The 12,426-nt window shown below is 40.9% G+C and overlaps 1 protein-coding gene across 2 annotated transcripts; it reads right to left on the reverse strand.

Moving 5' to 3' along the window:
• Positions 1–493: 493 nt before the first annotated feature.
• dhx58 (DEXH (Asp-Glu-X-His) box polypeptide 58) lies at positions 494–8,952 on the reverse strand. Of its 2 annotated transcripts, none has more exons than XM_042504732.1 (12): positions 8,862–8,952; positions 8,479–8,666; positions 8,165–8,369; positions 7,840–8,030; positions 7,607–7,720; positions 5,616–5,748; positions 5,280–5,462; positions 4,905–5,155; positions 4,488–4,799; positions 4,207–4,397; positions 4,000–4,093; positions 494–2,780 (listed from the first exon to the last, which is right to left on the reverse strand). In XM_042504732.1, the coding sequence occupies exons 2-12, from the start codon at positions 8,653–8,655 to the stop codon at positions 2,595–2,597; spliced, it is 2,037 nt and encodes a 678-aa protein (XP_042360666.1). In that variant the 5' UTR covers positions 8,656–8,666; positions 8,862–8,952; the 3' UTR covers positions 494–2,594. The 2 variants fall into 2 exon arrangements, with proteins under 2 accessions (XP_042360666.1, XP_042360665.1); XM_042504731.1 differs by having other exon boundaries at positions 8,479–8,669.
• Between the last annotated feature and the right edge of the window lie 3,474 nt (positions 8,953–12,426).

Here is a 12,426-nt window from a genome sequence, read left to right on the forward strand (position 1 = left end):
CAAAATAAAATAAATACATGAAAATGAAATTAAAAAGTCAATTTATTTTTTTAATCATTATTATTATTATTTTCACTATCAATGAATCTGTTAATTGTCTTAATACATAATCACTTCAACATTATGTCAGATGCCATAATTCAACTAACAGCTGTTTTTGTCTAACCAGCAGACCAAATTCCAAAGATATATAGTACCATTTACTCATCGTATATGACAGAAAAAGTAGCAAGTACTCACATTTAAGATGCTGGAAAAAGCAGAGTTTTGGCAATTTTGTGTGTAGATGACAAATTATTAACTGATTATCAAAACAGTTATTTTCTATCATTCAATTATCGAATAATCAACAAATACTTAAGCTCTTATTAACAGATTGCATAAACCCTGCCCTAAAAGAAAGGGGATCCCTTTTACTTTCTTCATAACATGCACAAAATCTCTATCTTGCATCAACATTTTAAATGAAATATGGAGACTGGAGAAAGCTATGTTGCAGTTAAGTAAAGTCTAAGTTGTCTCATTTATTGGATATTTCAGACATTGTCAGTCCCTCAGCTATAAGAGGTGCTTCCATTCACTAAACTTAGAGATTTGGACTCATATAGTATGCATTAGATGGCACATACATTGTGGCCTAGATACAAAATATAAGAAGCCTTCTATACAAATGCCAAAAGCATATCCTAAATTCACACCCACACACCTACACACACAACATACCATGTTATCATCCTTTGCTCAACTACTCCAAGCTGCTTTAATTTCAGAAGTGAGCTAATTGCAATTAAGATGCATGGGGTGTTGAGCTGAGAAGTAAAAGGAAGTAATCAGTGTTGATTATAGAGCCTGAGTCTGATCAGAGTAAATCATACACTGTACGGCTCCTCTCCGCCTGCCTGAATCTGAATCAGGCACGACACCGGAACAGAGCCTGTTTTTAGTGTGATTATGTCCATGGCAGCACTACTGACTCCAGCTCTCTGCCAGATTTGAAAGGATTACGGCACATGTGGCACTGTGAGGTTGACCTAATCATGTCTAGCCCTGAGATACACACAAAGATGTGTTGTGGGTCAAAAAGTGAATCTACCCAGTACTGCTGCCAGCCTGAAATGAATGGTTTCCTTGCCAGTCGCTTTAATTTCATAATCTGGGTTTGTTTTGGAAACTGCTCATTATATCTGATGCTGTGCTGCTGTATAGCACACTTGATTCATGTATGTAAACACAGCAGTGAAATGCAACTCAATAGCGTCAGCAGAGACTGTTTTCTGTGATTAGCTGGCTAAATTTGTCTTTTGGGGATTGCTTGAATCAAACTGTGAGGGTTGTGAGAAACAGTGAAGTAAAATATATCTTTGAAGCAAGTGTGTTAAATGATCATTTGCAAGTCTAATACATCTGCTCCTCTGTGTAGACTGTTTAGATGGTGTTAAATGATCCTAGCTGAAACGCATAACCCTGTATTGATCCAGTGATGCAGAAGCAGTGTGGTGAGCTGCAGCAGTCAAAATATTTCATAGCAAAACATTTTGAAAACTACAAAGAGAAGCTCTTGCAAACATTGTGATTCATTTTAAGTGCATACAATGCTTCTACCTGAACACGCAATAAGAAACAGTTACACAAAAAATAAACCACTGTATCACAATACATGAAAATACTTTGATCCCTTTCCTATCTACTGAGTATATTCAGTTATTTTCCAGATGTTGCACACACACATCTGAGGGCTGTTACCAACCCTTTTGTGCTTTGCTCAAAAGTGCATCAGCAAAGTGTGATGAGGGTCAGAAGAGAGTTACACATTCATCTTCCTCAACCTCAGTTTTACACCAAGTGGGAGGTCGAAAAAGAAATTGTTTCTGACGTGATTGGCTAACCAACACTGACACCTAGTGGTTAGTGAAGGCAGAATATTTACAAAAGATCTGCTGGGCCAAGAGGATTGTAATTTCATCTCGACTTTAGTCAGGTTTATTTGTATTTTTGGATTTATTTTAATAAAATAGTATACAGCAACAGAAATAAAAGAGCTAAAAAATGTGGCTATATCCTAAAAACATTTATAGAAAAGATTTCATCAGTACATACTACAGCCACACATGTACATGTCTACCATTGCATCTACTGTGAAATGTAGTTGCCAATTAAAATCATCTTAAAGAGAGTTAATGAGGAATCATCTTAGTGATGACATGAAGAGTGTTTGTGATGGTTGAGGTCGATGTTATAGCACAGTTCATTGTTTTCTTGAGATGAAGCAGAGGAAATGCACACAAAAACATGCAAAGGGAGTTGGGACCTTGGGCACAAACAAAGCTGTCATGCTATATTCAAGCATGATCGATGCATAATAGGTTTAAGCGCACTGCTGTCTCACTGGCTCGGAAGCACCAGTTAATGCAAGCATGTAAAGAGTGCATTATTGAAAAGCCTGTGTTCACATTTAACCACCTAAAAAAAAAAAATACAGTGACGCTCTCTGTAAATGAGCAATGATAAACTGACACCAAAAGACAGAATTAAAACAACACATGAAAACATGTGAAGTAGGAAAAAACCCACATAGAGCTTTTTTTGTTGGTCTCTCAGTCGAGGAGGTCAGGGAAGTGGTCTTGGCAGTATTCGTCAAAGCTGAAGTCTTCAACAGTGAAAGGGACGTCCTTCCACTTCTTCACAGTTGTCCTGCCTTCAGGGGTCTGCAGGGCAAAGTTCTTAATGGCGAGATTGGGCAGCAAGGCAACTTCCTTGTACTTCAGCTCAAATCCCCAGTCCTGTGAATTTAAAGATGAATACAGCTTAGTTGATGGACTGGCTTGCAATGTTGAAGTCAAGACAAAGACCAAACCAGTGAGAGTCCACACTGCATGCGATTCTGACATTCTGATGAAAGCACCCACAGAAAACATATGTTCTTCTTCATTCAACTCTTTTATTGCAATACTGTATGTTTATATATATGTGTGTGTGTGTGTGTGTGTGTGTGTGTGTGTGTGTGTGTGTGTGTGTGTGTGTGTAAAAATGCACCACAAGAAATGTCTTTGATGCATGGCAATTTTCCTTTGTTTTCTATAAGCAAACAAATACAAACACTAAGGAGCTGAAATCAATTCAAATATCTTTATTCGACATTATTTTGCACAGGTACTTTGTGATATTCCCCTAGCTGTGGTCTTGATCAGTCTTGAAATGAAATCGTGAGTCATCTTTGTCAGAGACAAGACACAAACAAGTGAAAATGTGGTTAATTCTAAAGGCCCTGACACACCAAACTGACGACAGACATCGGTCAATATTGGGCCGTCAGTGAATGTCAGTCGCCCTAGTCTTCATGGTGAGTACTGGATGGTTGGCCTTTTTTTCAGCCAAATCAGCATGTTGAACAACAGACAGCGAAGTCCATCAGTAAATAAAATCTCTCTGATTGGCAGTTAACCTCAGTGCAAGAGAAGATGAACAGATGTAAGGAAAGAAACAGAGTCAAGAGGGTGTGTGACTGAAATATACTTTTGATATTGGGTAGTATTGTTTTTCTTTAGACGTTGAGCTCTTGAGCAGAAACATTTCCTGACAGTTTTTGTTACTGTTCACTGGTGAACAGTAAATATGCTCTGTTATTTCAGCACTTGATTCTGTTGTTAATATGCTAACTGGCTTTCTAGTAGCAAAATAGTCTTCCATTTTCCCTTCATGACTGATAGTTACAGAAGACCAGTGTCTGCTAGAATGGAGAATATTTTTTTCTCACACAGGCACAGAACATACATGCTGGCTGGCCATTGGTCTTTGCAGTGTGTTCATGTGAATTGTTTTGGCCAAGACAGAGGCAACTTAAAGAGATGCAACTGTATGCTCGTTGCTGGTAGTTCTTTGTTGACAGTTTGGTGAGTCGTGGTCTCATGACCAAGACCGATCCCGAGTATGGCACTGTTGCCTTTCAGCAGGATAAAAATTATTTTGTCTGAATTTTTAAATTAAAAAATTGCACTGTACCTTGTTGCAGTCTCTGCAACTGATTGTACGTCCAGGCTCCCAGTCCTCAAATCTCTTTCCTAGCACCACCTGCCCACCTACTATGTATTGTTTCCTGAAAGCAAAGATAAGCTATGATTAGAGCAATAAAGGTTTATTTGCAAAGATTTCGTTCTAAATATACTGTACTTTTGCATGAGCTGTTACACCTCAGAGAATTATACTCACTCAAACTCAGAATTGACGTTGACATAGTGTGAGTTGTCAACAAGTTTAATGTCACTGCCAGAGGCCACAGACTTGAAACAGTTTCTGCACAATAGCTGGACTCCAGCAGCGGTGTTACGAGTCTTCTTCTCTATTTTGCGGCTCTCTGCAATTTTTCTGCAAATAACTGCCTCCTTCTGTAGCTCTGCTATCTGTAGAAAAAGAAGAATAAAAAGAGTGATGGCAGAAACACTAAGCAGTGAGAGTAGAGGACAATGATGGAGAGAGTATTGCACCCTTACCTTTATGCGAAACTGATGGAGGTTCATTTCTTGGACCTTAGCAATGGCTCTTCCAGTCAGCTCCTCCAGATATTCATTGATGAGCTCCCGTCGCTCTTCCCGTCCCCCTTTCTGGGTGACCACTGAGTACCGGCTGTCTTGCGCCCTGGCACGTCCGCTGGCCTGCTGCTGGGCAATCTCATTTGTAAGCAGTCCATAGCGTACCACCAGGTTGCATTCAGGAATGTCAAGGCCTTCTTCAGCTACACTGGTGGAGATCAGGAGGTTGAGTTTACCCTGGCGGAAATTGCGGATTGTCTCTGCTTGCTCGTTCTGCAAAGAAAGCATAACAGGACTAAGTCATACAAAACAGAAACACGTCCATAGATAAGTTATTACTGAACTGACTTAAAGCTCATAGATTATATATAAACGCACCAGCGTCATGTAAGTGATACCGTTGCCAGCCCCAGTGAGGATGGCTGCCTTGATGCCAGCTTCCTGTAAAACGTCATTAGTGAGGACCCAGTCATTGAGGCAGTGGATGCTTTTACGGGTTTTGCTGAAGAGGATCCCCAGTGAATTCTTATCTGGAGAAAACTGTTCCAGCAGGGTGCTCTGAAGTTTGGCCATCTTTGGGTTCTCATAGCGGGAATCTCTGGCAAGTGTCCTCAGCTCCACCTGATTCTCTGTGTAAAAGTGACAGACTAATTATTGTATGCATGGAAAATAGAGTGGAAAAATTATGGGCTTAACATAAACAAAAATGACCCAGCCAAAAATACAAGTTAACTAATATTTCTGGATTCCCACCTTGGAAAAGTGCCTTAAGGAAGTAGTCTGTTCCATCAATGTTTTTGGTGGGCTTGCTGTAGAAGTCCTCCAGGGAGTGATAAGCGTCCATCATTCGCAGGGTGTCATTGATAAGCAGGGCGTCGTTGTACTGTCTGAGGTGGAGTGCACACTCTGCGACCAGTCTGTTGTTCTCTCTGATTCCTGACATATACAAATTATGTACAAGCATTAACCAAAGCTTCCCTTTCCCTTCACATTTGATTTACATTTAATTTGCCTCACATTTGTTCTCCTTGCCATCACAAGCGAACACAGTATTTCATTATAGGATCAAAGAGGAAACTGTGATCTAACCTCGCTGGTTGAGTATCACCACATCTTGCTCATACTCTTGTGTGCCGCACTCTCGCAGTCTGACATCTGAAGGAAGGTTCATGTACCCATGGATAATGTGCATCATTTGCTTCAGATGATCCCCGAATGGATCCTAAAAGAAAAACTGTTGTTAACTACATGTAGAATTTCTGTGTGATTATAGTATTTTTCAAATTGTTTTAAAGATATAAATCGTTTTTTGTTTAAGGTCCTGTGTGTAGGATTTAGGGGGAATATATTGGCAGTAATTAAATATAATATAATTATGTTTTCATTAGCACATAATCCCCTGAAACTAAGAATCATGTTTTTGTTACCTTAGAATGAGCCATTCATATCTTAATACAGAACAGGTCCTCTTCCATGAAGGGTGCCATGTTGTTCTACAGTAGCCCAGAGTGGACATATCGAACACTCACTCTAGATAGGGCTATTAACATTTTTGTGTCAGCCACCGTAGTCCTACACGCTTGGGACATGGAAGAAGTTTCAGTTGGTTGCAATCACACCGTTACATGCTTCTAAATCCTTCATACAAGACCTTTAAAATGAGAGAATCCAAAATTAAAATTGATGCCGGTAATGTTGGTTTCAACTCATTTATCTCAGCGTGCTAAGGTGGTCTCATCAGGTGGGGTGAGTTGTAATTATCAGAGTACATTGCTATCTACCATAGCCTCAGTTTTCCATTTTTTTTTCTAATTTTACAAATAGTGGTATTAAAATTTTAAAGGACCAGTGTGTGTGATTTGGGGGGATCTTTTGGAATATAATATTCATAATTATGTTTTTATTATTGTATAATCACCTGAAACTACCAATTGTTGTGTTTTCATGAGTTAGAATGAGCTCTAGATGAATGAATGAGCGACCACAATACATTCAAAGCCTACGATACGCCTAAACAAACTCCGCCCACCAATACAAGAAGAACCCACCAATGTGACAGTTATTTAATCCTGCCACAATACCAGTAATTACCAGTTTATAATTCATTACACATGAAGATGTGATTCATGCTGTAAGAAACGAGACGTAACCCTCACCCAAACCAGCTTTCTGCCAGAGCCTCGCTTACTGTTTACTGTGTACACTTCATAGCTAGCTAAATGCTACCTTACTATTTATTCAGGGTTTCTGTTTACAGACCAACGGGCAAAACAGGCTAATCATGGACTGAGGTGCAGGTACGGCCGGTGAGTCATGCAGCTGGTGAGCGGGTCAGGTAGCTGATCCAGCCACAGCTTTATATATTCACAGGAGGTGTGTCTGCCATGTTGCATCACCATGTTTCTACTTAAGCCGAGAACAGACAAACCTATCACCGGTGCTGAGAGGGCTGTTGTGTACTTTTCAACTCAAAATGAAACTCAGAGGCGTAGTCATGAGAAATATAAAGATCATTAATCAAAGACCTGAGTTGGTTTGCAAAGCAACTGAAGCAAGCCACATTTGACAGATAGTGATAGAATTTTTTTATAGGGGCCGGTTCTTTTTCACGCAACAATCAAAACAGACATTGGATTGACTCTTTCTGATATTTAACCATTCCCTCAAATCATCTGATCGTGGTACCATAAAAAACATGTTTTTCCAATAACTTCAATAACTTGATGTCTTGTTCCAGGATGAAGCCAGGGTTACACAACCTGTTACAGTAACCTAAAATGTGTCATTAACTTAGCTTAGTCATACACAAGGTAAGACCAGCAATAAAATACAGTGTGTGTGATATGTGTGAAAATATGTAATTAATAATGACAGCTATGAATTTTCACCACAGGGCCACTCATGTATATACGTTACCTGAATGTAACTGTAGGTTCTCAGACATGCTTGGAAAGGCAGGGGTGACAGCAGGGATATTCAGTTTGTTGTAATGTACAACTTCATCACTAACGCCACTAAATCCTACATACTGGTCTTTTAGAAGAGGACAGTAAAAAAAAAAAAAAAAAAAACATGCTCACCTCAAGCCTTTTCTCCACAATGTCAAACGTCTTGATGGGTCTGGGAACTTTCTTCTTCAGCTCTGAGACATAGTTTTTAGTTGAAACTATGGCTGAGTCCAGGTTGGCACAAATCTGAGAGGGAGAGAAAGATGATGATGATGATGAAGAGGAGACTTGTTGGAGATTCAACAGACCAGCTCATATTAGTGACAAATTCAGTGACATCCCAGGGTGAATAGGTAAATCCCAACCTGCAGTACATGCTCCACAGCTGTCTCCAGGATCTTTGCGCCCCCTGTCCCCGGTGATGCAGTGAGACCCAGGATCTGCGGCAATGGTCGTTCTCCTTTCAACTTTCTCTCTATGTAGCATGCCATCACCTTGTTGTACACAGAGTCCTTGTGGGTGTGGTGACACTCATCGATTATCAGGAGAGTAATATCTGTAAGGGACCAGGAAAGCATAAAGGGTTCGATATCTGACTGTTAACCTGACTGTAGAAAACCTCTCAAACATCAACTCATCATGTCACTACAACATTATAATAACGGATGTTTAAGGTTTGCTTTTACTGACCAGAGAGCTCAACATGTTTGGACTCCTCTGTGTTAGTCATCGCATTGTACAAAATCTGTGCTGTGCAGATGACCACATCTGAGTTTCGCACCACTTCTCCAAAGAAGTCCTTGTCATCACTCTCTCCACTGACTGGCCTCAGGGTGTATTCACAGCCCAGGTGAGGCTTGAACTCTTTGGTGTAATGTTGGTCCACAAGATGGACCTAGAGTATGGGAAAAAATTTTTTTTAAAAAAAGTGTGTTCAGTGCTCAGTCTTTTTGTTATTATTATTGAAATTATTCTATCCGGTCTTTCGTGTGCATTTTGTGTACCTTGTTTACCAGGACCACCACCTTAGCCCGTGGTGTGGTCTCCAGATGCTTTTTGGCCACATACACTGCAGCACGAGTCTTTCCACCTCCCGTAGGCAGCCAAATGACTATGTTCTCGCCCTGAAGAGCCCTTTCAACCACTTCCTTCTGGTAGTCACGAAGCTCAAAGTCCGCCATCCTGCACTCTCCTGCTGGATGACAACACATCAGAATTACACAGAATGATAATATTATTGTAGAAAGAAGAAAGGTGAAAAAAGAAACAAACACTAGATCAAACTAGATCATCAAAACTGTCTTTATAAAAACCATAAAGTGTGGCCGGATCAGGGTAGAGTTCCTGCGTACATGCTGAATCACTGAATCATTTATGTTTAACTCACCGGTCGGCTGAGTTGCGATCTCCACTTCTCCTTGTCTATAGCTAACACAGTGTGTGACAGCAGAGGGGCTTTAAATACTGTGAAGATCAGCTGTGTGACGCGGAGACAGGAAAATGAAAGTAAAAGCCCTTTGAACTCCAACAAAGGGCCCACCTGAGGGAGGCTCTGGAGGAACAACAGATAGCGTCAATTCTGCAGTGACAGGAGAAGCTTGAACTACGCTTACATCATATAGGGTCTATCTCAACCATTTATAACAAAGCCATGTCGCAGCCTATATTTGTATCTTATTTGTATATTTGCTCTTTCAGCGGCTTCCTGGGGCCTTTTTCGTATGTAGGATGTTGAAAATGTACTTAGAGGTTTTATGCCCCCTTACTGGGCCCCATTCGCTTTTCATGACATAAGGAAAACGAAACTTAAAGTTGTTGCTTGTGTGCTGGCATGAAATCGCCTTCACTGTTTAGATAGTTACTCATGCAAACCGGTTATTCAGCAACTGTCTGCTTTTGGTTGCAAGTCATTGTTTTGTAGAACTTTGTTACAGTAAATCTTAAGCCTTTAAAACCTGAGCAAATGTGTTTAATTTCTTTTAAAAACATGGGTAGAAAGCGATGTTCAATTTAAGACATTCCCTAAACATTAGCAAGAAATTAGCAGAAAAAAACAAGAAAATTACCCCAAAATAATTAAAAACAAATGCAATGAGGAAATAAACAAAAAAAAATGTTCTTGAAAGAAAAATTTGCTAAGGCTTCAGAAGTTGAAAGGCATCTCAACAAAGCACAAGAAAACTGATGGCGATCCAGGTTTTAAGGGGTTAAGTCAAGAAAAAACTAGGAAGTTAAGTACATCAGTACTGATAATGAATAAACAATACAGGGCGTAACAAGGGTTATAACTTGATTTTTAAAGAGGCAAAAGCACAGAATTTTTTTTAAAAAAGCATTATATACTTTATCTAATCAGTTGAAAATTGGCAACATCACCTTTTCAGAGCGATGAAGGAATAAAGAATTTTATCTTGTTAATAGCTTCTAGTGCAACCAAATGTACAAAAATTCAAAATGATATCAACAGCCTGAATACAAGTTCAAAAGTTCTATACTTACACATCGCAATATCTTTATATGATTAACAAAAATTAAAACTATGGTTACTACACACTGTGGCCTTGACTTCCCCTACACCTATAAGCTGAGCACAAGGAGAATTAGATGATCAATGAAACATAATAAACTGAGGGAAAACACATGGTGCCATTTTGGATGAATTACCTCCAAGGAAAGAGATGGGTGAAATCACGGGATAATGAAAAGTACAAGATAAATATGCTGCAGTTACTACACACTGAACAAAAATTCCTTTTTTTGCTCCATTTTCACAGTTTTAAGTTAAAGATCTAAGACTTTATGCACTCAATAGATATATTTCTCTCAAATTTTGGTCATACATATGTTAAAATTCCTGCTAATGACCATTTCTGCTTATCCTCTTTTTTGATTCTGTTATGATCAGCTGTGTGATACAGAGAAACAAAAGTAAAACCTCTGTGCACTCTGCTCACAGATGGGCCCTACTGAGGGAGGCTCTGGAGGAACAACAGCTGGTCTTCACCTTGCAGTGGCAGGGGAAGCCTGAGCTACACTGGGAAGAAGCACGCCTTTCACAAACCCTCTCTATTCTAGTTACATGCAATCTCATATTTATCTTGTGGTGTTGTATTGAAACTGAAATGGAGAGGCCACTACAAACATTATCGGCTTTTGAGCACAGTGCACCCCCAATGGGCCCTGCTTGTGTGTTTTTGTAACATCACTTAGGAAAACGAAACCTAACACCGGCTGCTACAAACTAAAGGAGAAGCACTTTTTGGCACTAAAAATTTCATGCAGATGCATCATATAAGAAGCACCCGTTTAGATAATACTTAGTATTATCATATTACTTACTCACTTACAGGTACCAGTAATCCTCTGAGGTAGCCTACACATGTAGCTGCTCAAACTTCATACCGAAAGCAGTTTTTATGGGGTACTGGGGAACAGGGGTTTCATGGGAGAACCTGTAATACTGTAACACGGGTTTTCTCCATCCATCCATCCATACATCCATTTTCTTCCGTTTATCCGTGGTCAGGTCGCGGGGGCAGCAGCCTAAGCAGGGAAGCCCAGACTTCCCTCTCCCCGGCCACTTCGTCCAGCTCTTCCTGGGGGACCCCAGGCGTTCCTAGGCCAGCTGTGAGACATAGTCTCTCCAGCGTGTCCTAGGTCTTCCCCGGGGCCTCCTACCGGTGGGACATGCCCTGAACACCTCACCAGGGAGGCGTCCTGGAGGCATCCTAATTAGATGCCCGAGCCCCCTCATCTGGCTCTTCTCAACGCGGAGGAGCAGCGGCTCTACTCTGAGCTCCTCCCGGATGACTGAGCTTCTCACCCTATCTCTAAGGGAGAGCCCAGCCACCCTACGGAGGAAGCTCATTTCGGCCGCTTGTACCCACGATCTTGTTCTTTCTGTCACTACCCAAAGCTCGTGACCATAGATGAGGGTAGGAACGAAGATCGACCGGTAAATCGAGAGCTTTGCCTTTCGGCTCAGCTCCTTCTTCACCACGACAGATCGGTGCAGCGTCCGCATTACTGCAGACGCTGCACCGATCGGCCTGTTGATCTCCCGCTCCATCCTTCCCTCACTCGTGAACAAGACCCCGAGGTACTTAAACTCCTCCACTTGGGGCAGGATCTTGTCCCCGATCTGGAGGGGGCACTCCACCCTTTTCTGGCTGAGAACCATGGCCTCGGATTTGGAGGTGCTGATTCTCATCCCGGCCGCTTCACACTCGGCTGCAAACCGATCCAGTGAGAGCTGGAGGTCATGGCCTGATGAAGCCAAGAGCAGAGACCCAATCCTGAGGTCACCAAACCGGACCCCCTCAACAACCTGGCTGTGCCTAGAAATTCTGTCCATAAAAGTTATGAACAGAATCGGTGACAAAGGGCAGCCCTGTGAGAGTCCAACCCTCACCGGAAACAAGTTCGACTTACTGTCAGCAATGCGGACCAAGCTCTGGCACCGGTTATACTGGCTTGTGGTGGCCGAGCGTTCATAGCGATGCCGCTTTTTGATCCTTCGATGTCAGTCACCAGGGTCATTAACAAAAAATGTTCACACTTTATGGATCAAGAAAACAAGCAATAATATTGACCACAAGTTAGACGTATTTACAATTTAGAAGTAAAATTTAATTAATGCAGAGCTCAGATGGTGAGGCTTCCGATAGGCAAAACCATATTTTGACATCATTTAATAGTTTTGGAAATATGTCCAGACATATATAGTTGTTGTGTTTGCAGATATGCATATCATAGAAGACTGGACTACTAGCGGAGGTCTGTGTTCGCAGAGTGCCTCTCTAGTTACACATGAAATGAGGTAGAAATGGTTTTATTATTATTTTATTATTATTACGTATTACCTTAAAGCAAAAGTGAAAACTCGTCGTCTTATGTCATCATTTCTAAAATCCCCAAAGTCTTTACTAAGTTACAACTGCAGTCCCAAGTCA

This window comes from Plectropomus leopardus, chromosome 17, assembly GCF_008729295.1.
Source record: "Plectropomus leopardus isolate mb chromosome 17, YSFRI_Pleo_2.0, whole genome shotgun sequence".
NCBI classification, from domain to species: domain Eukaryota; kingdom Metazoa; phylum Chordata; class Actinopteri; order Perciformes; family Serranidae; genus Plectropomus; species Plectropomus leopardus.

Coding starts and splice junctions, on each gene's coding strand:
- dhx58 (XM_042504732.1), bottom strand. CDS start 8,655: ATGGCGGACTTTGAGCTTCGTGACTACCAGAAGGAAGTGGTTGAAAGG. Junction 4,800..4,904: donor GTATCACTTACATGACGCTG/GTGCGTTTATAT, acceptor CTTTCTTTGCAG/AACGAGCAAGCAGAGACAAT. Junction 2,781..3,999: donor GTTGCAGAGACTGCAACAAG/GTACAGTGCAAT, acceptor TTAAATTCACAG/GACTGGGGATTTGAGCTGAA.